Source organism: Brachyistius frenatus, unplaced genomic scaffold (genome assembly GCF_029030835.1).
Source record: "Brachyistius frenatus isolate BFR_SWC_R1_liver_20210118 unplaced genomic scaffold, ASM2903083v1 Contig_142, whole genome shotgun sequence".
Classification (NCBI taxonomy): domain Eukaryota; kingdom Metazoa; phylum Chordata; class Actinopteri; family Embiotocidae; genus Brachyistius; species Brachyistius frenatus.
Genome location: NW_027210741.1, coordinates 126,156 through 153,209, shown reverse-complemented (window position 1 = coordinate 153,209; position 27,054 = coordinate 126,156). Strand labels below are relative to the sequence as shown.

General features: G+C 41.6%; 1 protein-coding gene across 6 annotated transcripts in view; it reads left to right on the top strand.

The window, feature by feature from the left end:
• The window catches only part of LOC138630848 (nucleosome-remodeling factor subunit BPTF-like), a 48,780-nt gene that overhangs the window by 9,555 nt on the left and 12,171 nt on the right, over positions 1-27,054 (top strand). For 2 of the 6 annotated variants that reach the window (XM_069715432.1, XM_069715435.1), the window contains exons 5-29: positions 2,042-2,299; positions 2,866-3,063; positions 4,014-4,202; positions 5,340-5,515; positions 5,767-5,946; positions 6,317-6,498; positions 6,826-6,957; positions 7,735-7,864; positions 8,432-8,567; positions 8,984-9,280; positions 9,485-11,516; positions 13,481-13,605; positions 14,329-14,481; positions 14,823-14,973; positions 15,417-15,456; positions 15,826-16,051; positions 16,937-17,086; positions 20,269-20,399; positions 20,843-20,957; positions 21,214-21,419; positions 22,523-22,763; positions 23,637-23,920; positions 24,463-24,576; positions 24,968-25,129; positions 25,531-25,613. In XM_069715432.1, the coding sequence (XP_069571533.1) occupies positions 2,042-2,299; positions 2,866-3,063; positions 4,014-4,202; positions 5,340-5,515; positions 5,767-5,946; positions 6,317-6,498; positions 6,826-6,957; positions 7,735-7,864; positions 8,432-8,567; positions 8,984-9,280; positions 9,485-11,516; positions 13,481-13,605; positions 14,329-14,481; positions 14,823-14,973; positions 15,417-15,456; positions 15,826-16,051; positions 16,937-17,086; positions 20,269-20,399; positions 20,843-20,957; positions 21,214-21,419; positions 22,523-22,763; positions 23,637-23,920; positions 24,463-24,576; positions 24,968-25,129; positions 25,531-25,613 (6,091 nt within the window). The remainder of the gene's footprint in view (positions 1-2,041; positions 2,300-2,865; positions 3,064-4,013; positions 4,203-5,339; positions 5,516-5,766; positions 5,947-6,316; positions 6,499-6,825; positions 6,958-7,734; positions 7,865-8,431; positions 8,568-8,983; positions 9,281-9,484; positions 11,517-13,480; positions 13,606-14,328; positions 14,482-14,822; positions 14,974-15,416; positions 15,457-15,825; positions 16,052-16,936; positions 17,087-20,268; positions 20,400-20,842; positions 20,958-21,213; positions 21,420-22,522; positions 22,764-23,636; positions 23,921-24,462; positions 24,577-24,967; positions 25,130-25,530; positions 25,614-27,054) is intronic. The other 4 variants (XM_069715434.1, XM_069715437.1, XM_069715433.1 and 1 more) reach the window with 4 other exon arrangements.

The following is a 27,054-nucleotide window of genomic DNA, read 5'->3' as shown; positions in this document are numbered from 1 at the left end:
TCATATTGTCATTGTTACATATAAAATACGTGTATTTTTTCACAGTTGTTGAAGTTTTAATGTTTCCCTGCTTGTTTCATACCTGGTCTGGACATGTGTTAGCAGCCCCGCCTTGCATTTGAAAATCAGTGTTGATTAATCGAAGGGCTAAATCATTTCAGGAAGGACAAGAAAAACAAATATGTAGTTTAAAGAACAAACTGGTGATTCTTGTTTTGTGTGTCAATAAAAGAAAAGCCTTAACTTTTGCATACTGTGCTCCTGGTTCTGCTTCATGCAGGAATTTTTTATTTGGGTGAAGCAGAATGAACGCAGATGACAAGACAGATTGAGGTCCAACACATTACGCACATAGACTTTGAGTCGATCTTGATGTGCTGAACGATTGACCACAGAATCTTCCATCAAAGCTTTTGCTCCACTCAGATACAGTTATGTCTGACACATTCAAGTCTTCTACTTCTACTAATCCTTTTGATATCTTTATTTCAGTCATCAGTTCGATCAAGTCATCTCTAATACCTCAAGACCTGCATTTTAGTACACTATTGTTTTGACTTTAAATGTGTATTTGTTTTCATTTCTTTCAGATTTGGAGTAACAATGTTCACAATTATTTGTTCCCTAATGGCTGTTCTCAGTAAAAATAATAATAATAAACTTTATCTGTATAGCACCTTTCATACAAGAAATGCAGCTCAAAGTGCTTTACAGCTCGAAAATGACCTAATCTGTTTCACATAAAAACAAATATAAAGGAACATTTAAAAATATAGAAAAGACAGAAAGAAATAACAGGTCAAATTAAACACAAATAGACTTAAAATTTAGTAAGCAATATGCATTTTAAAGAAGTGGTTGTTCAAGTGCAGGCAAGTGCAAGAGACCTTCAAGAGAGCCAGTTAAAGGCTGATGTAAAGAGATATGTTTTGAGCTCTCTTTTAAAAGTATTAACTGAGCTCACTTCCCTGATATCTAACGGGTAGTTTGTGCCACAGCTTTGGAGCGTAAGTGATACAAGCTGAATCCCCAATTTTCTTTTGCAGATGATCTTGGTGTTCTTTGAGGCTCATAGCTCACCAGAGAGTTAGATGTAACATGGTCAGAGCCCATTAAGAGCTTTGTATGTGAGGAGGAGGACCTTCAAGTCAATCCTGTCTTACAGGCAGCCGGTGAAGAGCAGCCAGAACTGGACTGATGTGCTTTCTCCTCTTGGTTCTGGTTAATACCCGAGCTGCAGAGTTTTGGATGAGCAGAAGTCTATCTGTTGTTTTCTTTGGTAGGCCAGTAAAAAGTGCATTACAATAGTCCAGTCAGCTAGAAATGAAGGCATGAATCACATTTTCAGCATCTGTCTGATTTATCAACAGCTGCACCATGTCTTTGTTTCTAAGGTGGAAAAAAAATAAGTTTTGGTCACCTTGCTAATGTGGGCCTTGAAACTTAGATATAAATCTAAGATTATACCAAGACTTGTTACCGCTGATCTTATCCATGGAGTTAGTTGCCACAGATCATTTTCTACGATTTCTCTTTTTGTTTTGGGGCCAACTATGAGGATTTCTGTTTTATCCTCGTTTAATTTTAGGAGATTATTGCTCATCCATTTATTTATTGCTAAAAGACATTCAGTGATGGAGCGCATAGCTGCATCATCATTTGGTTCAGCGGCGATGTACAGTTGTGTATCATCTGCATAACTATGAAAACAAACATTGTGCTCTCTAATGATGTTCCCCAGTGGCAGCATGTAAAGTGAGAACAGTAAAGGACCGAGGCAGCTGACCTGTGGAACCCCACAGCAGCTATCATGTTTCTCGGACACTTGATCTCCAATGCTGACATAAAACGTCCTCCCTATGATGTATGTTTTGCACCAGTTTAAGACACTGTCTTAGTATCTAGTTATATAATACCTTTTTAGGCAGTACATATTAAGTCGCAGTGAGTTTTGTGCCACTTTTTCATACCCCATTTCACGGCTCAGCCCCGAATTTGTTGTCTTCTTACCGCTGTTGTTTTAAATTCGTCTTTCATGCAGACGAGATCCTGGAGCGTCTGCGGGCTAAGAAGGAGGAAGAGCTGAAAGAGGTGAAAAGACGGGCTGCAGAGGAAGCCCAGAAAGCTCGGTTGGAGAAGGAGAAGAACGAGGGGCAGATAGAGAAAGAAGACGAAGAAGCCAAGCTGAAGGATGAAGGGCAGCAGGAGGGCAAGATGAAAGATCTGACAAAGGAGGAAGAGGAACTGCGGATAAAAGAAGAGGCCATGAAGGAAAAACAGAATGCTGTCAAAACTGGGGGTAATTACAGTGTTTATATTTCACAAAATATCTATAAAAATATGACCAAATAATAATGAAAGTAAAAGGTTTCCCTGACTCTTTGTACTTCCAACCTATTGTGCTTTTGAGCTGTGAGGGGAAAAAAAGGAAATCACCACAATGGTCTGATTAGTTATTGATGGAAGAATCAATTTCCCACTTATTTGACTCTTGGGTTACTTTGAAATGCTTTTTTTCCAAGACTCGCAAAGCACACGTGATAATTTGTGTCAGTGTCTTGTCATATCCAATGCAATAAAGAGGCTCTTATTTTGAACAATAGGACATTTATTGCATGTTCAGTGAAAAAAATACACAGACATCTTGACATAGGAGGGCATAGAGTAAATTTTAAATAACCTTTAAAGTTAAGATACATTTTCAAAGGCAATATATCTATTTAAATTAATAATGCATGTTGTTTTATGATTTGATTGCATTTGTCAGCCCCAACCAACCTTTGTCCTCTCCTCTGTCTCCAAGTTACCAATGCGTCATCAATTAAAATCCTCAGTATTCACAATATTGCTGCTGTTCAACTGTAGTTGGTGAAGCTCCGCCCACTGGCCATGAAGGCAGTAGTGGCAGCGGGATCTCAGACGGACTCATACTTCCAGCAACCTCTTCTCCAACACAAAGCGCCACTATGAGCTTTTGTCTGGCCGCTGAGGCTCCAAAGCCCTCAGCTTCCTCTGTAGAGGCTTGGACAGAGGGATGTTCCCCTACAGAGGTGAACACTGAAGGTATACAAGAACATTTCAGGCTGAAATTGCCCTCATTGAGCTTCATTTGGAGATCTGCTTCATTGCCACAATATGCAGTTTCACAGGACTGAATAATGAATATCTAGACATACACCCTCAATTTCTTGGTGTTTGTCTTGATCATTTCTCAGCTTGTCTCTTTGCATGTGGCCCTCGCTGTCTACTGGCTTTTGTGTTCAGTTGTCCAATTGTTATCTCTTGAATTTTGGCTTCAGCCTTGAAATCCAGCCATCCTGCGCTTCAACTCTTAATTCTTCCCGCTCTCTTTTTCTCCAGCGAGCTGAGAAGCCGATTGCTTTGGATTAATTTGCAATCCCGCGGCATTGTCACTACAATCAGCACGACTGGAACCGAGTCGCAAACAACTGGGACAGCGTTCACGCTGCCTGCTGCAATAACTCGTGCAAAAAGCTGCTTGCTTCTAATCAATGCGTTTGATTAGATATTGTTCCGTTCAGGCTTTGCTTTTGTTGAACAAACTGTTCAGTGATGATGTGCATGTATTGATCCCTGAATTATTTAAAGAGTTTCACCACTTGTTGCAGTGGTCATCCATGCTCACGTCTTGTTGGGTCCTGCTTTGCCTAAATTGGTTGCTTATTGATTTCAGTGAGTTATCCTTCCACTTAAGCCGGCTGTTTGGTGCATGTATTACACATGACTTATCAGCAGAGGGAGCCACAGACATGTCACAAGAAAGTTTTGGTCTTTTCCTTCAACTGAGTAGGTACTTGTGCAGAACTTCCTGTTTATTGATCTGTGTTAACAGCTTTCTATTGATTTTTCTTCTGTGCTGACATATTGATCTTGCTCATTAAACTGATCCATGAAAGATGGATCAGGACGTGACAGTAAGAACAGCACAGTCGAGACGTGCGAGCCTTCTTTATCTAACAGTCAGTGGTGCTTGTCATTTTCTGTCTGTGTAGCAGAAAATCCTTCATCAGAGTCTGTCCCTGTCAGTGGAGATGGTGTTCCCAGCCTCAGTCAGCTCCCCCAGGCCAGCGAGGAGAACAGCAACAGCAGCACAGGAACTGGTCTCCCTCCCAGGGTACCCGAACCCCCAGACTTGGCTGACAAGTCCTCCCAGTCCTCCATGGCGAGCCTCGATGACCAAGGTCTGACAGAACAGAATCTTATGATTATGGCTTCTTTTGTTGTAGTGTGACAGCTATCATATACCGTTATATTATACTTCAAATTGATGACAGCTAACCTTACAAGATTGAATGATGCATTGTAGTGGTTCTCAACTGGTCTACCCTCAGGAGCCACATTCATATGGCATTATGAGACACTTTGGGCACCACATAAACTAAATTGTTGTGTAAAGCATCAAATTAACCAAATAACTTTTCTATTCTTTTGCAAATTTTGTCTTTTGTATTTTTGGGAGTTGTTAGTTATCTTTTCCAATTTTTACACAAATATGGGAATAACAATGATCAAACATGATATTTCTTTAAGTGAAAAATGTAAGATTTTCTTGGGGAAGGACCCCCAACATTCTTACCAAATAGGTGTGCCAAAGTCCTCAACAAACTCAGGGAAAACCTTGCCCTTCATCATTAACCCCAATTTTTTTTAGCCACTTAAATTTATTTAACAAAAAACAGTTCAGTAATACACAATGCCTTCATACACTGTTAAAGACACATGATATAAGCAAAAAAAAAGGTGCTACAAAAGTGCAAAAAGGGATAAAAACCTAATGAAATAAAGAGGCAGATTTACCTTAAATAACAGCTATATGTGCTTTTCAAATCCAGTTTAAGTGATGCTCATCAAGTTTCAAGAATCTAAATTGAGCTCTATGAAATAAAAATAAATAAAAAGGCTGACTTACCTAACCATAACCCTGTTTATCAATGTTTAAATGAGAGCTAACTACAGATGTTAGGAAAAGTATTTCCTTCAAAATAAAAGAACAGCAGCAGAAGTTCTGTTGGCTTAAAGATATCAATTTGAGCTTTGTTTTACTCAGCTGTTCACAACCCACCAGTTGAAAACAGCTGCCCTTTATCAGACTAGTCATCTCCACACTTTACATTGTTAATAGGCCTTCAAACAGACTAGCAGTACATTTTATGTAGTAGTTTTCTCTGTATGTGAAAAACAGCATAAACTTATGATGCATGTTCTGAAATCCCTGTTATGTGGGTCTCTCTCTTTCAATAATCTTTGCACATCATATCACTTGAGTTCAAGCAGATTCTTTCCTCTGTCTCTGAGTGAACTGAACATTACCTTTCCAGGGGACAGTAAAGACTCGCCCACTGGTGAGATGATGGGTGTCAGCAGTAAGAAGTCCGCAGCTACTCGCATGGTGACCCGGCTGAGGAACCCAGAGAGCAAGCTGAGTCAGCTGAAAAACCAGCAGGTTGCAGCTGCTGTTCACGAAGCCAACAAGGGCTTCAAGGAGGGCAAAGAGGTGAGAAACGGTCGAATGCAGGCATCCAGACCAGGCTAATGTATGTATTATGATGAGGTTAAGGGCCTAAAGTAAGCACGGTAGATTTAACTGACTGTCTTCTGACTCCTCAACATTATATTTCTAACATTTAGATGCATGACTGTAAAGAACGAACTGTAGCTCATTTCAAGGTTAAACTGTCAGTGTCAGAGCAACTAGTTGCAATGACTTTCAATTGGATTTTATTTATTTTTTTCTTACTTTTATAGGTACTGGTAGTAAATGCACAAGGCGACATCACCCGAGTGAGCACACGCGGCAGCAAAGACGTGGTGATGAAGGGAACCCTCAGCCAATACTTCAAGCTTGGTCAGGAGGGCAAGTACCGCGTCTATCATAACCAGTACAGCTCTAATGCCCTGGCCCTCAACAAACACCAGCACAGAGAGGCAAGTAGCGTGATGAATTCTGGTTCCTGCCATTTGAATGTTCATTATAAATACTCATTCACATACTCGTCAATATATTGTCATTCATTCATCTGTCATGAAGCACAGCCTGCATGGCGGCTCAGTGGCCGCTGAAGTATTCAAGGCATTTCATTTTCTCTTCGTCGATTGCAATTGTTTTGTCAATAATTACAAAGATGTCAGACTCAGAATGGAATGACTGTCTGTGTGTGTCTGATGTTCCAGGTCAGCCTGGTGTCCTCATGTGCAGCAGTTTGGAGCAGATATTCGAAAGTTATTGAATGGGGCAGTTGTCCCTTTATTGCTGAAGCCCGATTCCTTACTGAAAACCACATCTGTTTTTCATCAGGACCACGACAAGAGGCGGCACCTCTCCCACAAGTTTTGCATGACTCCGGCAGGAGAGTTTAAGTGGAATGGGTCCATCCATGGCTCTAAGGTTCTGACCATCTCCACACTGAGACTCACCATCATCCAGCTAGAGAACAACGTTCCCTCCCCATTCATGCACCCTAACTGGGCCTCACACAGGTACAGAACAGAGTGGAGAACTAGGTTATAGAAATGATGTACTACAATTCAGTGTATTTTCTTATCCGTTTTATTTTGACCACTCAAAATGTTTTCTGGGTATTGGTTGTTGTTCTTTTGTTTACCAGCGAGGTGAACACCATTCAGTAAATCTATCACCCTCTCTATGGAAATAAAAGACAGAACTGTGGCATCTTTTCCAAAAGTCAAAGCAAACCATGAGCGGACTGAGCTCCTAAAACCAAATGTATCCTGAATGTGAAAGTGTCCAGAGTAAAGAGAGGATGAAACATGCTAAAAGTTTGTTTTTGTTGGTTTGTTTTTCAGGACCAATTGGATCAAAGCAGTTCAGATGTGCAGTAAGGCCAGAGAGTTTGCACTGGCTCTGGCCATCCTGGAGTGTGCCATCAAACCTGTGGCTATGCTGCCTGTCTGGAAAGACTCACTGGGCCATACTAGGTACATAAATACGACATATACTGTACATCGTGTATGTACACTATACTGTATACAAACTGTATATGTATATGAATCTGTATGTTTACACACTAATATAACTTCCTAAACACCAATAATCTCAGTTTTAATGTTAAACATTCAAACAAGCAGTCGGGGCATGTACACGGGGGACATACGCCCGGTTTAGCAGGCAGAGCCGATCATATTCCAGATCAGATCAAAAGGCCCACCCTCACTGTGAGGCATAATATTTAGACTGCAAGTCCACAACCAGCACCACCCACCTCTGCCTCTACTACTGCTTGAGCACCACAAGGCCCCTTTAAAGAAGTGATTGTTCACGATTTCACGGGGTTCGGACCTGTGTGTGTGTGTGTGTGTGTGTGTGTGTGTGTGTGTGTGTGTGTGTGTGTGTGTGTGTGTGTGTGTGTGTGTGTGTGTGTGTGTGTGTGTGTGTGTGCGCGCGCGGGAGTGTGCCTAAACTACGAGCATCAAAGTGAGGGAGAGACGTGAGTTTCCACAACTTGTAGGACAAGTGTGTATGCGAGTGTTTTCGTGGAACTGTTCCAAAAGCAGACATCAAGTTCGCATCTTTAATGGCAGCCTTAATCACATGTGTATTTAAATTGAATATAAAAAAGCAGCACACTATAAGTACAAAAAAATTCAGACTGAGATTTCCCCATAACATCTTCTCTTCTACAAGTCTTAGCATAAACATTTAACAGTTTAAGAGCTGCAGTCGATAGTGTATGACAAATTACAAAATGTTTTCAGATTAAACCGTATGACGTCCATGGAGCGTGAGGAGAAAGAGAAAGTGAAGAAGCGGGAGAAGAAGCTGGAGGATGAGGAGACAATGCTGCAGGCCACTTGGGTCAAGTACACCTTTCCAATTAAGCACCAGGTAGGTCACAAACATACTCAGAAAATTATGGCTTTTCAATTGATTATTTAAAACCTGGCACAAGATGAATTTCATGTCAAAAGTCAGATTTTGTGTAAGGCCCTCTCATGTTTACACACTAAGCATGTCAAATGAGATTGGATTTCCTTCACTGTGTATTTGTACTAAACGGCAAACAGCCTAATGTTAACTTGAACAGTGAATCTGATAGTGGATGCTCATTGAAGCTCATATTTGCCCATGACATATGTTATGACATTATACAACCTGATGGTTGGACACACCAGTTAAATAAGTGTTGATTTGTTAAGATACCACTGTTTAAACTGTTCCACCTGCTGTCTGAGTCAACACAGCATTAAACATATTCTGATAGAGATGAAGGCAGTAATATTTCAGTCTAATCTAAGTCCGTGTAACTGTTGTGGGAATCACTGCTCTTCAAGATCTGCTGTGTGTCATTTTCTCTTCAGCACTTATTAATCAGCACGTGAATAACATCAAAAACTATTTTTTTCTTTTTCCTTTTTTCCTCATCCCTTATCTACTTTCTTGTCTAATGTGAAGGTGTGGAAACAGAAAGGAGAGGAGTATCGCGTTACGGGCTACGGGGGCTGGAGTTGGATTAGTAAAACTTATGTGCAGCAGTTTGTCCCCCGACTTCCCGGCAACACCAACGCCAACTACCGCAAAGAACTGGAAGGTCAGGAACAGGAAACTTTGGTTTTTAGTTGTTTGAAATCAAAGTTTCTTTAACTCTGAGAGTAAATTTGTATCTTGTTCAGTTAAGGATGCCATTATGTGTCTTGGTTGGTCTACAGTGAAGTCAGTCTGTCTGTCTTAATGTATTTGGACCTCAAGGAGTTTAGAGTGTCATCTCTAAGGAGGTGTCATAATTTGTGTAAAAAATATGTCCAAACTGATTACTCATTTGGCTTTCGTGAATTTATTTAATGAAAAAGCCAATCAAAGGCCCCAAAAATAGTTTGATTTGATGTTTTTTTTAAACTGATAGTTTACCCTTTTAACGGCTAATTATTTCAAAAGTTCAGGAGTTCAATAATTGATATATTGTGCTGATAATTGCCCATTTCGCATATTACTTTCTGTTTTCCAAAGATGCTAAACTAGGCAAAAAATGTACCCTGCTGGACTTGAGTCAACGACTCAGTGCAGTCGCACCAGAAGTGCAGGGTGCTGCTGATGCCTTAAACAGCGAGGCAAAAGATCCAGACTCCCTCATCATCTCCAAGCCACCGACCGATCATCTAATTTCTGCTGACGACTTGGACACTAATGAGAAGATTGAAGAAGAGAAAAAAGAAGGGCTGGATGAAAAAGAAGAGAGGAAGGAAGATGAATCACCTGTAAAGATGGAGGTGGATCCCACAGATTCACCGTCAGATGAAGAGCAAAGTATGACAGAGTGCGACTTAATGTCTAATAACATCGTTTTCAATTGCATGTAAAGTGTTCCTTGTTTAAACTTGTCAATGCATTCATCATTTTAAAACAGATTTACTTGAATACCCTTTATACTTTGCAAGCTTTTCCAACTGTCTCCAAATGTCTCAATTTTATAATAGTTTGAATTAAAGTGTAAATTCAATTTCTCTCCAGAGTCCAGTATTCAGGAGGATAAGGCTTCCCTGAAAGAGGAGCCTAGAGAAGGCCTTCAGCGACCCTTTAACTACGATGTAGTGGACGTCAGCAAGGGCTTCCTCACCCGCATAGCCTACAAGAAGAAGGTCAAGTCCTCCAAGCTGGACAGCCTGCTGGAGCGCAGAGTGAAGCAGCATATTATCGAAGAGAGGCAACGACAGGATGTGCCTGCCTCCAAAGTCCAGGGTCCTACACCAGTTTCAGCCCCTGCTCTGAGCACTCCAGTCCGGCCACTGAAGCCCCATACTCTCGCTCCGACGCAGCTCACACTGAGCGACGCTGTGAAAGTGGAGAAATGTTCCACGACACAAACTCCAGAACCAGGAAAAGCTGGAAGACAAAAAGTAGAAGAAGAGAGTCAGACTGAGCTCTCTAAAACTACAGATAAGATTGTCAATCCTCTACCTTCTCCTGTTTCAGACTCCACACCCAAAGACAGTTGCAGGACAGGTAGAGGAGAAGATTCAGATTCACCACAAAACCAAACCACCTCCATGCCCCAAAAACTGGAGGGAAATTTAATGGAAAGGACTATGGGGCCAAAAGAAAGCAGTTCAGGGCAAGAGGGTGTCAAACAGCCTGATGTGCAAGAAACAGGTGGGAGAAATCATGGCTCTTTAGAGCAACAAACAGCCTGCGTTGCATCAGATGTTACCAAGGCTGCACATATTGAAAATACCGGCTCTGAGGTACCCAACTTGAAACTGGAATCTGAAAGGACATTTTCAAGTGTTCTTGACCAAAAGAGCAGTCAAAACATGTCTCCTTCTAAACCTACTCAGCAGAAGCCAGAAACTTTAAGCTCAGTGCGCTCACGCGCAGAGGAGAACGGCATGGGGCTAGAGGAGAACCACGAGCCAGTTTCTCCTCTCCCTCAGGTAAACGGTAATGATGGCTTGGGTAGTGAAAGCATCTTAAGTAACTCTGTAATGAGCTCAAACAACGGTGTGTTAGCCAGCAGGCCCCAGCCCAAGGTGAACAGCATTGGTAAAGCTGAAGAGCAAGGGCTGGTGGTCTCGTTGAAAGACGGCACACAGCAGAGGCCTTTAGTGAACGGAGATTTGGCCCCTGTGAACGATAGTACGGAGGTCAGGGGAAAAGAACCAAGTCTGGTTTCTAAGGTAGAGGTAGAGGGCAAGATAATGATGTCGGGCCAGGATTACAAACCTCCGGTGAAGATAACTAGGCTGGAAAACAACGTTGACCCACTCGGAGCTAATACTGGGAGCACTCTGCAGCACAACAGCACATCGGCTTTTCAGCCTGCGGAGACCAAACCCAGTGCAGGGGTCAAGATCATCAGAATGGCCCCCTCGCCTATACCTTCAGCAGAGGAGTCCAGTCTGAGCGACGACTTTACGGAGGAGAACAGTAACAGTGGGACGACAGACCCTCTCAAGACCATCATCACCCAGGTAACAACAGCCTCCACCACCTCCACCTCCACCACGGTAGTTTCCACGGAGACAAGGATAGCCAAAGTGCCATCGAAAACATCGACGATGCCTGCCGTGTCAACGACAGAGAGCAGCGCGGTGTCTACCCTCACCACCATGACCAAAACAACTGTGACCAAAATCTGTTCGTCGGGGCTCGATGGTCAGTCAGAAGACAGCCAGAGTGAAATAGTGGCGCAAGTACAGAAAACAACGCTCTCCATCAGCGAGTCGACAACGGACACTAGTGGTAAAACCTCAGTGTCGTCTATCGCCGTGAGCAAGGAGGAGTCTTCATCGACCAAGGGCCGCGTGCGCCTCCTCAAATTCTCCCGCACCAAGAAGATGCGCTCGGACACAGCTCTTCCTTCTTACCGCAAGTTTGTCACCAAGAGCATCCGGAAGAGTATTTTCGTACTGCCTCATGACGACTTGAAGGTGCTGGCGAGGCGAGGCGGATTCCGCGAGGTGCCGGTGTTTAGTTACAACGCCAAGCCGGCGCTGGATATCTGGCCGTACCCTTCACCCAGGCCCACATTCAGCATCACCTGGAGGTAAGCTCGCTCTCTGTCGCTTTCTCTCTTTCTCACGCACTTCTTAATCACTGCTCTCAATCTCTGAGGTCAGTATCGTTGAAAAGCAACAGCTGTTTGTGGTCCTGGTATATAACATGCATCACTTTGTGTGGGGGTAAAACAAATCAGCGGAGGCCAGACGAAATACAGATTGGTTTTAGTATTTGATGCTCAGAAATGATTTGTATTTACTGATTTTTAAAAGTCTTTATTAAACCTCCGCCCCTCCTTGCTTTTAATTAAAAAAAAAAGACGAGACTGTTTTTGTACCATTATTTTACTTATTTTACAGGGTGCATATTTCAAAATAGATTTTTATCAGAGGACGGCCACTTATATTTGCGGTTTTTAAAAAAAAAAAGTTAATTTATATTCTGCCGCAGATCATCCCGTCAGCAGAAGTGTTTCCCATTAATGGGAATCATGAAATATGACCTGTGGAACATCACTGCACAATGAGAAATCGTCCATATTTACCATATTTCAGCAGTAGATCTGACCAGCTGCTTATTGGCAGCCACAATTGCACAATGCTTGATGATGTTGCAAGAAAAAGTGTTTTTAATTAGTCTCATATTTTTACTGCACTTTAAATTTTACCCGAACCCAAAAAAAATGAATCACAGAAAATCTGTTTCAAGTTAAAACAAACAAAATACTTGTAAGTCACAAGTTTTGTTGAAATATCCAGTTAATTAGCTCGGAAAGATGTAACGTAAAATAGAATGCTCTCTTTAACTTACATGTAGTTTTTGTAAGACCAATTTCTTTTTATAATAAGACAAGAACTAACATAAAGCATAATAATGTGTTTGTAGTTTTGAGGTCCTTAAATAGAGATGTCAAAAAGTTTTCTATCACCTCACGTGTCTTTAACAGCTACAACTTAAAAAGAACAGTTGTAATATTTACAAAAAACAAACATGGATTTAAGGCCACTGTTGTTTTCCTTCATTCATTTAACATAATGTTTTGAACCCTCTCATGGTTTTGTCAGAGTGCCACGTCCTGTGGCTTTATTGTTCATCATGTCTCCTCGCTCCCCGTCTGCCATTCGTGGCTTTGGCCCTGAGTGATGCTGTAGCTCAGTCCGGTGTCTCACAGGGACTTCTGGTTATTTTGACCAGACCTCAGAGTTCCGAAGCAGACGTGAATCATCCGGTGGTCGGAGAGGTGTCACCATGTTCACTCTGTGCACTGACCAAGCCCTGCAGCCCAGGCATATTTTTCCGCCTGCGGTTCCACATCGGGAAAGGGAATATCTCCCAAAACACACACACGCAGCCTGTGACGATCATGTTTTTGTAGATGTTCAAGATGGTTAAATGACCGTGTCCTGAGTGCCAAGTCCATTGTCCGAGCAGCAATTCTGGCCGTAATAATGCAGGAAGCAATAATTCTTCTTTCAGGAAATGATTCATTGATCGATTACATCCTGTCATCTAATTTTACAGAGGACAGTCTATTACGCCTCACAGTGTTTTTCAAACTTAAAAGGACAAGCTGAAACATGCCCAATCTTTCCACTTCGTACTGTTTGAATTAAAACTGTGGTTTGACTTTAGACAGAGATGATATCAATCTTACGACCAAACCAGTGTTTAAAACGATTTATTAAAAATGGAAGTCGGTTGTTCTGTTTCTCTCGTGGAAATGGTCGTGAAGGGACAACAGCATCACCAACAACCTCAGTCTGTAGTCACTGCGCCTCCTCCGGTTCCATGATTGCGCTGCAGCGTGTTTTCTGTAACTGTGAGTCATTACGGCAGCGAGGAACGGAAACCCAAACCTTAGCCAGTAGTAGTTCCACTATTTTGTCTATCAAGTGTTTATATTCCTGTTTAAAACTCTTAATTTACAGCAAAATGTTATTTTTCTTCTGGAAATGTTGACCTGCACTAATATATGACTAATAGTTGAACCTGTGTGTGTTTTACATCCAGGTATCGGCTGCAGACGGTGAAGTCCATGGCGGGAGTGAGCCTCATGCTGAGGCTCCTGTGGGCCTGTCTGAGATGGGACGACATGGCCGTCAAACCGTCTGCTGCCGTCGGCACCACGCGTACAGGTAGACCCTCGCTACCCCTCCAAACCGTTAAACACAGATGTGCTTCATTTTGAGAGGAAGAGAAACGAATTCAGTGCTCAAATACTGTAGCTGCTTGAAGGGAAAGTAGCAGCTTTGGTCAAAATGGAGTTCTGAGGGTCTAAAGTTTTATGTATATTGGGAAAAAAAACACGTTTAATCTTTTTAAGTCATGTATATTATTAGCCATGTTAAACTTGGCTTTATTTTTTATTTATATTCCAAAATATGTTGTGGAAAACGGTGTCACTGCTAAAATTGATCAATTCCTTCAAATATTTAGTACAAATACGAATATTAATGTGGTTTTTGTACATCTGGTCTTTCGTTGCCAAACCACTTCCACGCTACTGAAGACGCTGTTCTTTATGAAAATAACTCCTCCACCGCTGAGCTGCTTTAAGACATGCTTCTAGTTTCTGTTCGTAAATTACACTTAACGTATGTAATACGTATGTTATAGGGTGTAAACAGTATGACATACGTTACATCAACAAGTTGGAATATTCGGAGTTGAGCTTTTCCCCTCCATTTCCATTCCCCTCCCGCCATTAAAATATACCCTGATGTTATCTTGAACAATACGATTGGGTAAACTCCTAAGAAAAGATTTCCTTCAGTCTCATTTGGGAATCGCTGTTTTCATGTTGGAGTGCATTTCCTCCATTTTCTCGGGCTCTCCTCCTCATCACCATACCAACCCAGCCCTATCCCCACTCATTGCTACAGAGACGTCAGACACGGAAATCACCACCACAGAGATCATCAAGCGTCGTGATGTGGGACCCTACGGCATCCGCTCAGAGTACTGCATCCGCAAAATCATCTGCCCCCTGGGAGTGCCCGAGACTCCGAAAGGTAAAAGGCACTTTTTTATTCTTCTGTGTTTGAGGACATATAAACGTAAACTGCTTGGAATAATAATGTGTGTTATTTGGTTTTTCCATATAATAGTCAGAAAATGGTTTGAAAGGCAACTTTGACCAAAAAAAAAAAGTGATTGAAACTGTAGAAAGTATACAAACTCATCATGAAGTCATTTGTTTCTATCCATCGATCACGAGACGCGCATTAGAATATGAATCTGTTGTTGATAACTGAATATAAATACATAATCTTTTGCACTGTCCTTTCAGTCTAACGCTAAATGCAAAGATTAAGACTTGTTGTCATTAATTTATTAATGTCTGATTTCTCAGAGACCCACACCCCTCAGAGGAAGGGTCTGCGCTCCAGTGCCTTGCGCCCCAAGAAGCCTGAGCCAGCCAAGCAGACAGGCCCTGTGGTGATTGAGAGCTGGGTGGCTGAGGAGGAGCTGGACCTCTGGGAGATTAGAGCCTTCTCAGAAAGGTCAGAGGGTCAAAGAGGGTCGCATGTTAACGCTTAAACCTGCTTTCTAGCGTTTATTGTGCAGTCTGTCAGAACAGTTAATAGACATGTCGCACTGGAGAGTCAGGTTTTATTCAGGAAGGTGGTCTACTGTTCGTAGGTGTGTCCAGATAGTCTCCCAGCTCTGCTATGGGTCAATCACCTTGTCCTGTCAAACACGTAGGAGGTCAAATGGAGGCTGTTTAAAATTAGTTTTCATAGTTTTATTCCATTCAGTTTACCTTTTATCCCCCCAATCATCATAATCAGTAAACTCTTAAAGAACTTATTAACAATATGGAAAGATTGTAGGCTATTTAAATGACTGCAATATAACTTTTTTGTGTTTTTTTTTATTTGATTTTTTTTAAAACTTTTTTTCAGTTTCTGCAGATGTAAAACGTGACTTCTTTTTAATTTTACAGGGTGGAGAAGGAGAAAGCGCAGGCAGCAGAGCAGGCCAAGGTGAGTGTGGTTCAGTTCAAGGCATGCGTGTTCATTTGAACCAAAATTATGTACGACAACATTTTTCAAAATCTGTTCAAGTAAGTCTTATGTCTTTGTGGGAAGAGAAAAAAACTGAGGTGTTGGACACGCTTAATCTTTTAGAGCAATTAGTGCCAAGACAACAGACGACCCATCAATTATCACTGCAGATGTCTTGCTTTGGGCATTCAGGGCTGATAAAGACATTTGACAATCATCTGTTTTAGCCAATATCAACAATATCAATCCAGTAACTGCCCATATTAAGAATTAATGTATTGGCTTTTCTTTTGTATGCTCATGCCCCTCTGTATTCCTATATTAACGTACTAGACAACTTGTTTTCAGAAACGTCTTGAGCAGAAACCGTGCTCAGTCATAGCTACCCCAGCAGGGACTCCTACAACTCCTGCTGCCACGCCCAAAGTCATCATCGGCACGCTGTCAGGCCAGGGCACCGCCAACACCAAGGTGGTGCTCTCCACCAAGATGGGCACCCCTGTCACATTCCAACAGAGCAAGAACTTCCAGCAGTCTTTTGCGACCTGGGTCAAGCAAGGTCAGAGCACTCAAGGTACGTCACAGGAGAGTGTAACTGACTAAAACCCTTCGGGAGAGCTCGCATCTCACCTGTCCTGAAGTCTTTTCACCGGCTGCCTGTTAGTTTTAGGATAGATTCGATTTTAAGATCCTTTTATTGCTATTTAAATCACTCAATAGTAATACTCTTGCACCAGATTACCTGTTAGATATGCTTTTCGTTTATGCTCCGTCGAGATCACTTTAATCCTCTGAAACTGGCCTTTTAGTAATTCCCGGGGTGAGAACAAAGACATATGGGGAGGCGGCATTTAGTGTGTATGGTCCTCGCCCCTGAAATATCCTGCCAGTAGAGCTGAGGGCTTTGCAATCTTTAAACAATTTAAAAAGAAATCTTAAGACATACCTTTTCAACTTGGTATTCTCATAATGTATTTTATATATATCTTATACTCTTACACACTCTGCCATGTCACAAATTTCTGTATTGTCTTTATTTTATTTTATTTTATTTATTTATTTGATCTGGCCTAAAAAAAATATTGTATTTTTTTATTTTATTATGAACCATCTTGTATTGCAATTTTGCATGAAAGGTGCTATATAAATAAAGCTTGACTTGACTAACTGATTAACAGGATCTGAAACACAGGTTCTAATTTGAATAAATGGGCGGAAACTGTCAGAACAAATCATTATAAATATTTTAGCAAGAGAGACAGCACTCACTCAGCATGTTATGTTCTTATACTATGTTTCTTTGTCTGTGAAATTCTTATTGTTTGTAGAATTTTTTCTTTTTTTTTCTTTTTAATACTTGTATGATTGTGATAATGGATGTTTCTTAGAAGCAGCGACATTATTGGATTGGATTCACAGTGTTTGTTGTCCCTTTTTGTTTTTTTATTTGCTTCATCAGGAGGGAGCTCTGAGACCACCGTGGCCACATCTAGTGGGCACACTTTCCAGATTACAGGAACCTCAGTCGGTGGAAAGGTTGTGACCACCAAGTTGCCGTTGCCTGCCAACAGCAAGATCGTCACTGTCAACGTGCCAACTTCACAAGGAGGTATGGCTGATTTTTAATAAGTCACACCTCTGAGGGAGACGTTACATTTATCCAGCGTAGACATTTCTTCTTTCCTTCCACAACCAGGATGCTTGAATGTTTGTTTTCATAGCTTCACCTTCAGACCAATACCTGAGCCATTCAAAATGGGTCAAATTAGATTTGGCTCATTAGTTCGATGGCCTTGTAAGCAATTTAGTGTGCCAACCTCAGCGCTCCAAAAGGACTGAGCCTGTTCTCATCTGTTTTAAATGTTGCTGGTGTCAGCTGCTGCAGGCACAAATATTTGAACTCTATAAATTAGGCACAGATCTGACTTTATTGCCACTATCAGTGAACAAAATACCCAAGAAGACATTTTTACATTTTTAAAACAACATCACAACTAACACAACTTCAGAAAACTACAGGGTTCAAATGTGAGGATGCTGTTTAACACTGCTACATACACTCTTTCAGAGTCAGTCACGCAGCTGTTACAGTTTTACCATGGTCCTAATACAGCCATGTTTTTCTTAACATGCTTGAAATCACATGCACTTGAAACACTGCATTTAACTTGGTTTAGACCTCTGATTTATCACCCATAACGAGGATTTGTTCAGTAATGCACAGTCGGCTTTATTTCAGTCTGTTCTTTAGCTATATTAACGGTTTACATTGAAACATTCTGCTTCATTTATTAAAGCAATATCTAATGTAAAGAATAGGATAAATTAAAATAGCGTGTGCAAATATTTTTAAATAGCAATGACTCACAAGTGCAATGTAAAAAGCGATTGCTCGTAGTGATGAGCTAACAGAATTATTGCCATCTCGGCAGTTTCCTGAGCTCTACACAGCTTCATAGCTTGAGTTCACTGTCACAGCATCAGACAGCTGTTTACAGACCTAAAATACAAGTGAACATTTTGTAATTGATCAATTGTAAGAAATGTTTTATAAGCCGATATTTTTCTAATGATGAATCTATGTGTAATGTATGACATCATTAAAACCATGACAGAGGACTCTCTGAAGATGCAGAGGAGAAACAGGTGTTTAGATAGATATATAGGTATATAGAAAATATTAAGCCCTACTTAGGTAAGTATACCAGTAAATATAGTAAACTATGATTTGGCTTTTCTTGTTAATCAGCTTTTTCTTCCATCTAGTTGCCACGAATCTAGAACACGTTACCATTTCAGATGCAGCTCGTCACTCACTGAGCTCTGTGCTTCTGTAGCAGCCTGGTCTCCATCAACCCCACTGTGGTGCCCACTTAGTGCCAACCTCATGAGTCAGCAGCTTGCTTTGGTGTGGCACATCATGTCTGGTTGTGTCCCGTCGGCATGGTAATCTAATAGGAAGTTGCTATTTTGGTTGGCTGGTTTTTTGGATGGTAGATTTGTGTAGTCTGAGGTTCTAAATCCAGACTCTGCGTTCATAACTGGACTATCTTAAAGTGCTTTTCAACTTTTTGAAATGTCAACATTGACACTGTGGATGAGACGATGGTGTATTCTGCGCACCACCAGGCCTGTCTGGTCCTGTCAAATTATTGGATGATGGATGCTGCTCAGCACTCAGTGGAGGCCGCCTGTTGTGTTGACATGCTTCATTAACGCTGTTGACAGCTCTGGTGTGGGTCATATTCATAAAATCTGTTACATGACTCCATGCTGCATGAACTTAATGCATCTATTCAATAACATTTTGTCATTTCATGCTGAAAATTTGCTTCAATGAAAAGCACAACAACGTTTATACTGTTTATAAAAAACTGTATCCATGTTTCGCCCACCTGACATAGAATTAATTTGTAAATCAAAGCCTTGATAACATTTTCCTCCTCTGTCCTTCATATGAAGTTAAAAAGCTATTTTTCAAACATGATGCAGCAGTGGTAAAATGGTAAAAATAGGAAGTAGTAAAAGTATATCTTACAGACCTGCTTAAATACAACTCTGCAATCGCCAGATGAAGAGGATGATATTCAGCAAGGATACAAAGAAAGAGATTTTTCTTACTCTTGAAGTTGCCATGAAGGAGAAACTAAGTTCAGGTGGAGTGTAACCATTTAATGGACATGTGTATTTATCCAGCATGACTGTTGGGTGCCCTGTTTGTTTTGGAAGGGCTTAAGGAAGTTAGGCAGGAAAACAAGTTTACCCTGAGGTCTGCTTCTCAGACAGGTAGCCCTCTATAGTAGGATTCCATTTTTATTTTTTTCCCTCCGTCTTCTTGAATAAAAGTGTCCCTCTCCGCTTACAGGAGTCCCAACTCCTCGACCTCTCCAAACAGCCAGCCCATAGAAAAGCGTGTTTGATGTGTGTGACCAGAGCAGCAACTCCCCAGTCTTACGAGCGGGCTTAACGTCCCTGTTTGAAGAGGGAAACCCTTGATGTATAGGTTTACCTGCTCGGTTGCGGTTGAAAAACCGCAGCAGAGGGAAAAAGAGCCCCACACTCATGGTTTCCATCTCCGCCATCAGCTTCACGTGAGCTCATGAAGACGGAGAGCCCGGTGACCAAATATGAAACGCTCCCTTTGTCAGATTAAAGTTAAGAAGTAGGATGGGAATTCATGTATAATTTATGAGGGGCTTCAGGTATGTTGGGGGAAACCCAACTAAGCTTTCAGTGAGCCTTTGAAGATTTTGTTTACCTGTTCGACTAATATTTACAAGTGCTGTGATCAAAATCTGACCCTTTAGCAAAGAGAGAAGCCCACAAATAATGCATTGAGTTGTATTAATGCAAGACTCCTGTACAACGGCTGACTTGTAGCATTCAAACATGTAACCGCTGCTTCATATTAGTAATTGTATTAGGGATGTTTGAGCACTTTAATGCCGCTACCCACCAACAACATATGTGTTTGTTGTCGTGAAAGGCAGGTATTTGACAAATAAATATAATTGATCTCTACAAATATAAACCAACAAGCAATCCTACATAATCCAAACTCGCCATTTCTTTATTCTTCAGACTTGTTGCATCCTTGTAGCATCTTTCCCTTTCGTTCACACTTTAAACCGCAGCTCTGTTCATGCCATTTCGTGCCATCACTAAAAGATTTTCTTCTTGTCCATCTCTTCTTCTTTTCTTCGGTTTTGATTTGATCTCGACTGGTTTTCAAATATAACAAAGCTCCTCGTCTAAATGTGGCTTTCCTCTGCGGTCTCTTTTTCTCTGCAGGTGTGGTTCAGCAGAAAGTGTTGGGTATCATCCCATCGAGTGCAGCAGGCGGTGCCCAAACCTACACCACATTCCAGCCCCGCACCACCACGCTCAACATCAGGCCCAACACCCCAGGCTCCCCGCAGCAGGTACAACTGTGTGGTATTTTTTAAGTCTCTAGATTTGTTCTTTAATTTAGTTCCTTCATCTTGCGTTCTGCTGTTTTGGTCACATTCCATTTTCCTACTATGTTTCCAAACGGCTTTCACATCCCTGGTTCTGTTGCCTTTTGCACTTGTAAACTTGTCTTTTACACATTTTTACTTTTGCACAGGTTGTAACACAACTGCTGTCTCTTTTTACATCATTTAAGATCATGTAATATGTAATATTAGATATTTGATTTGTATTTAAGCATCAAAGAGGAGCAGTAAGTGTATAGGCAAAAATGAGACTGATAGACTTTTTGCTGAACTGCCAATAGCCATGTCAATCTTTAACAGTTCCAGATGTGCTTTAACTGTATGGAACCTAACAAGCTGCTGGTTTTGAAATAATTAGTTACTCTGGTTTGTTTGAAACTATCTTCCAGGTTCTGGCAGGTGGTGGTCAGATCCGTCCAGGAATGACAGTGATCCGAACCCCAATCCAGCAGACAGGACCAGTGGGAAAGACAATACTCCGGACACCCCTCATGGTCCAGCAAGGTAACGTACTCATCATTAATGTTTGAACACTTTTCTGTTGTACAGCACGTAGCGTACCCTCAAAGAATACGCGAATACTGGCAGCAAATTTGTCAAGCATCTAAAAACTGTTCTTTCTGTCAGTATGTCTTTCTTTGAGTGTTGCCCAGCCTCTCACTGAACTACTGATACAGCAACCGCTGACTGAGTGCAACTATGACCTGCAATGATGACATGCGTTTTGTCTGGTTGTTAAATTTGTCATGTTGTTCTCTAGGTGCTGGTGGACAGCAGGTAGTGACGCAGATCATTCGGGGCCAGGCAGTTTCCACGGCAATATCTGCTGCCAGCCCCGTCGCCACGGTCACTGGGCAGGGAGTGTCCAGCCCCAACACAGCAGGCCAAACGGCACCCGGCACCCCGCGGGTGCAGGGCCAAGGCCAGGTTAAACTCACGCTGGCACAACTCACACAACTCACACAGGTTTGTGAGGGAGAAACTCCAGGAGGTCGTGTGTGTGCAGGATCAGAATATAACAAACTCCAAATGACAGATAACTTTTTAGATGAGCAGATTTGAGTGCCTTAGTTACATCCAACTCTTATGGTCTGCTGATACAAAGATGTGTAGTACACTGGGCTGTAGACATGGGTTTCTCTTTACACGTTAATCTCTAATTACAGTGTGAAGGAAACAAGTATTCAGATGACGCTCACCATTTAATAATGTTAGATATCCACAATGAGGTCGCTACTACAAGCTATTGAGAATGAGCTTTTAATGGCTTCATCGGCCTTCTCAAAAGTCAAGTTTATTTATATCGCTTAATGTAAAATATAATCATTTACTGAACTTTAACAGAGAAAATCAAGAGAATCCATCATGTATATGTCACCTTTTAAAACGTGCACATCTTTAATTTTATGATTTATTAAACACAAAATGCAACTAATAAATAAGATTTTTCTGAGTTTAACAGCTCACTACATAATTATATACATCACATTTTGTTACTGCTTTTTTTTGTGTGACTTGTCAACTGTTATTTGGCCTTCTAGAGGCTGTTCTGACATTTTTCCGATTGCACGCTTTCTCTTGATCATGTCTTACCCACCCAGAGTCTGTCTCAGCTAAAGTTCTCTGATAACACAAAGAGAAACTCTGCAAAATCTCTTGGGAGATCGCATTGGCAATGGCAGAAACCTCAGGAGAGACGGTTCGGAGACTGTGACTCTCCTCTCAGATCAGATCAGATCATCCTTATGTGCAAAAATAGTCAACAAATCCATAAATGCAGAAGTTATTATAATCAATAGATGTACGAAACCCAAAATCTCAATTCGTTTAAGTCCATAAAGAAGTTTCTCGAACAATATCCATCTCCAGCCATCTCAGGTGGGGTTGTTTTGTTCACACAGGATGAGTAAAGTTGATTTGACAGACAAATTCCAGTTCATGTGGGAAATCTGGGATGACTAAAATGACTATTCTTTAGAAAATGCGTGCAAAATTTCTCCCTACAGGCAATGAATTTTGGATTTGTCAGGACTGATCCCTCCCCCCCCTCTCTGCTCCGCCTCCTACAGAAGCAGCAGGCTGGGTCCGGTGTGGATCGGCAGTCCGGTGTTGGTGGTGCTCAACAGGCGCTGACAGTGATGGTTCAGGGTCAGGGTCAGACCACCGGCCAGCTACAGGTCATACCTCATGGAGTCACCGTTATTCCAGGACCCGGCCAGCAGCTCATGCAGGCGGCACTGCCCAACGGCCAGGTGCAGCGCTTCCTCTTCACCCCCTTGGCCTCAGCTGCCACACCCACGTCAAGCACAGGTATGACACCGCCCAAGCATGGATCACTTAACAGATATGCAGATCAGGGCAGATGAGAGCAGTGCTTCTCAATTTTGTCATCAAGTTTTGATGCAAATTTTTAATTTGCTCAAATTTACATATTAATTCACAATATTAATAGATATACAATGCCTTCATTTCCTGTTAAAAATACAAACTTCAACTAAGAAAGGTCAACGAAATTGCAACTAGTGCAAAAAAAATGGACTGAAATAAAAGGCAGACATGCTTTTCAAACAAGTTTAAACTTGTGATGCTCACGAAGTTTCAACAATCTGAATTGAACTGTATGAAATATATAATTAGAGGGCAGAGTTTTCTTGAACCAAATAAAAAGGCAGATTTATCCTAAACCTGTTTAGAAATGAGCGTCATGTGACAACATTAATTTTGGTTGTCACTGTCATGGCAACGCTGGCAGCAAATGGCTACTGCATTAGCATTGCCTTATGGGAGGCACATCTTCAAAATAGAAGCATAGCAGCGGAAATACGTAGACTTCAGTTCAACTTCTTTCCCCCTGCACCCATCTGCAACCCACTCAGAATGGCCCTGGCTCACGACCCACAAATTGAGAACCATTGGATGAGGTTTTTTTTTTACCCAGCTGCACACTAAGTTTGTGATATATGTGGTTTTAGGGCTTTTTGTAGTGAACTCAGAAACTCCAAAATATCTTGTTTGCTCCATTTTTTTATTGGATAAATCATAAACAAGGTTATAGCTTTGAGTTAAACATCTTTCAGCTATCAGCTTTTTGTATGCATGCAGTATCCATCCTGTTTTAAAGATGGCGTTCTCTTCATCCTCTCTAAACTGCTCTCTCCACACTGTCCCTGTTTCATTTTCCAGCCACCACAGTTCCCAGTCAGCCCAACTCCACCTCCACCAAGACCCCAGCCCAGCCAGCGCAGCAGGCCGCTGCCCCCATCCAGGCAGGGGCAGCCCCACTGGCCACCACCAGCACCCCTTCATCAGCCACTCCTCAGGGCCAGTTACCTCCTCAGACGCAGGCCCATATGCCCATCCAGTCTCCCACCTCGCTGCAGGTTAAAACACAGGGAGGAACTGCCCAGCTGCAGCTGCAGCAGACGCCCCAGCTCATCAGTGTGTCTGGACTGCAGCAGCAGGTACAGGTAGGATTTAGAGCTGCCACGATCAGTCGACTAAAAGATTTGTTCATCAGCAGAAAATTAATCGCCAACTATTTTGATAATCCTTTTGAATCATTTTGTAATAAAAAAAAAAAAAAATGCACAAATTCTGTGATTTCAGCCACTTAAATATGAATATTCTTTAGTTCCTTCAGTCTTCCATGCTAACAAACTGAATATATTTTGGTTGTGGACCCTTGGTCAGGACAAAACAAGACATTTTATGCTTCACCTTCCACTTTGGGACACTGGTTGACATTTTGCACCATTTTCTGACATTTCAAAAACAATAGTGAATTGATTTATCAATAAAAAAAAATGGACAGATTAATGGTCACCTGTATTTCAGTAACTGAGATACTTTTAACTACATTAACAATTGCTCAGGTGGGGCGACACAGAATCCATTAACAGGATGATTAACTGTTTAAAAAAAGATAAATATGGCCAGCCAGTATATTAGTGTATAAACTATTTGTTGTTGCTGTTGTTAAATTTGTGAATGTTGTGTGTCATGACCCCAGGTGTTGGCCCAGCTGCAGGCCCAGCAGGGTGGAGGCTCTTTGCCTCAGCACATCAAACTGCAGCTTCCAATTCAGATTCAACAGAGTGGGACCACCTCAGCTCAGGCAGGACAGGTATCACATCCAGTTTACTTTACCAGAAACAAACTGATATTGCCTTCAAAGGATGTTTTGACCCTCGTAAAATATAACAAAAATTGAAAACCAGACGTTTTCCTGATTTGATACCCTTGCTACCTGTAGTCCAAATGTTTTGATTGCACTAAATGTGTGATTTAGCTGATGGCATGATTTATATGTCATAAAATGAACAATTTCTTCTTAAACTGGCAGCTTTCTTGTTGCCTTGTTTTCCATTTGCCAGATAAAACTGAATTGTGCCTTTACGCAATATTTACCAAAAAACAGAAGCTTTTTTTTTTTTTTTTTACTTTTGTAAGTTGAAACTACACAAATCCAACTCCATTCGACGCACAAACCGATTACCACCCTGCTCTCTGCACAGATCGGAAACGTGGTCACCATCCAGGCAGCGTCTGTCCAGGAGCAGCTGCAGAGGATCCAGCAGCTCAGAGAGCAGCAGCAGCAGAAGAAAAGACAAGCAGCAGAAGCAAAGAGAGAGCTCGCCCACAACGCAGCCAGTCAGAGCGACATCATTCAGAAACAGGTGTGTGTGTGTGTGTGTGTGTGCGTGCGTGTGCGTGTGTGCGTGCAGCCGTCGTAGTCAGTCCAACACTCTCTGTCTCTCAGCCATCAGTACATAAACAGCCACCATCCTCCAACCCTCCACTGAGCCCGGGTTTATTTTTACAGCTCGGCCCTTGTCTCTGTTTATTGAACATAATACTGTGTGTGAATGTGTGTTTTGACATCCTGTACTCAGTGGTCACATTTCAATAATAATACATTTCTGTAGAGTTTTGTAGTACACATTGAAGTCACAAAAGGTTGCTGAATTAAGTTCAGATTGATGAATGTTTTTACTCCAGTAGAACCATTTCCTCTCAAAATGTAAAAAATCTTTTCTGTCATTAAACATGTTGTCACATCTCGTGTCGTGTGTTTCAGGTGGTCATGAAACAAAACGCTGTGATCGAGCACCTGAAGCAGAAGAAGACCTTAACGCCTGCAGAGAGAGAAGAGAATCAGAGGTTTGTGTCCAGATATATGTCAGAAGACGTCGGAATGATTATTTTATTTGTAGTTAAAAGGTTTATATTGAAATGTTTTAGAAAGGCTGAGGCTTTTCTTACGAATCATCGCTTGTCTGTGATTTCGATGCCGTCCTATGCCCATGTTCTTATCATATGGAGCTGTAACGTTATTACCGAGGCAGTCTGTGTTGTCCTCTCCTCTGTGTATTTGACTTTTGTCCAACACCCTGATGGGAGGTACTACACAGCATGGGAACCTTTGGGTGTGTAACCACCAACAGATGCATGTTCACACTCAATTTCTCTAAAGCGTTTTCAGTAGTTATTTCCTGGATGCCAGCTGCTCTTTTCCCTGAAAGGCTTGCTCACATGATGTTTATTTTACAATGGTGCTTGAAATTTCTACAAAAATATGACATCCTGAAAGTAGATCAAGAAAATGTAATTAAACAATAGAGATTATAATATTATACTTGATCATAATCCAATATAACCTGTCTGTGTGGCAAAAGTATTTGAACCTGTAGGATTAGCAGTTCATTTGAAGGTGAAATTAGAGTGTTTTCAGTCAGTGGGATAATCAGGGATGAATGGTCATCCCACATGCAGAAATAGAGAACACTTTAGGTCAGGACTAGTACAGCTATAAAAACCAAAATAAAACGTATAAAATAAAAACAAAAGTAGTGAAATGTTTAAAAGGTTTTCCTCCTTTCTTCCTGTGTTAAACGCAGCAGGGAGATTAAACTCGGACCTATAACTGACCCTGGCAACCATGTGTTTATGTCCACAGACGGTGTGTAAACACTGTACCCATTCACACAGACCTGAAATACCAAAGCTAGACTACAGTGACATCACCGCAGCAGCTCTGTTTGTTGTCAGACTTTGCTTAGTTTTTTATCCTTTTTCCATTTCTTAATGTCACCCTTTTCTATCGATCTTTTCCTCCAAAACATGACTCTGTCTGCAATAACGCAGAACTTTGACGTCAGCTGGCGCGTGTTTGTGTTTCCCTCACTTTTCATGCTGCATCTGCAGTATGTAGCCGCTGCAGGAACCCTGGCCGATCTCTGACCTCAGCAGCCACGGAGGTGTTTGTGGCTATTCACACAAACGTGCACTGAACAAGGCAACAACTTTCGATCTTAGTTGTGAATGTTAGCGAACACGAGTGAACATAGTTGGGGACATAGAGCCATAAATTATGAGGATTTATTGTCACAGACTGACACTGGATTTTGAGAGAATATTTGCAGTGGAGCTTCATATTCCTACGACTTGATTTGATTCACAGGAACGTGTATCACCACAAATTCAATCCTCATGCATTCTGATTTACTGGAATATGCCTATAAGATCTTTCTTCCCTCCTCATCCATTTTTTTCAAAGCTCCCCACTCACTCTCTTTCTGTTCCTCTCTCACCATGCTTCTCT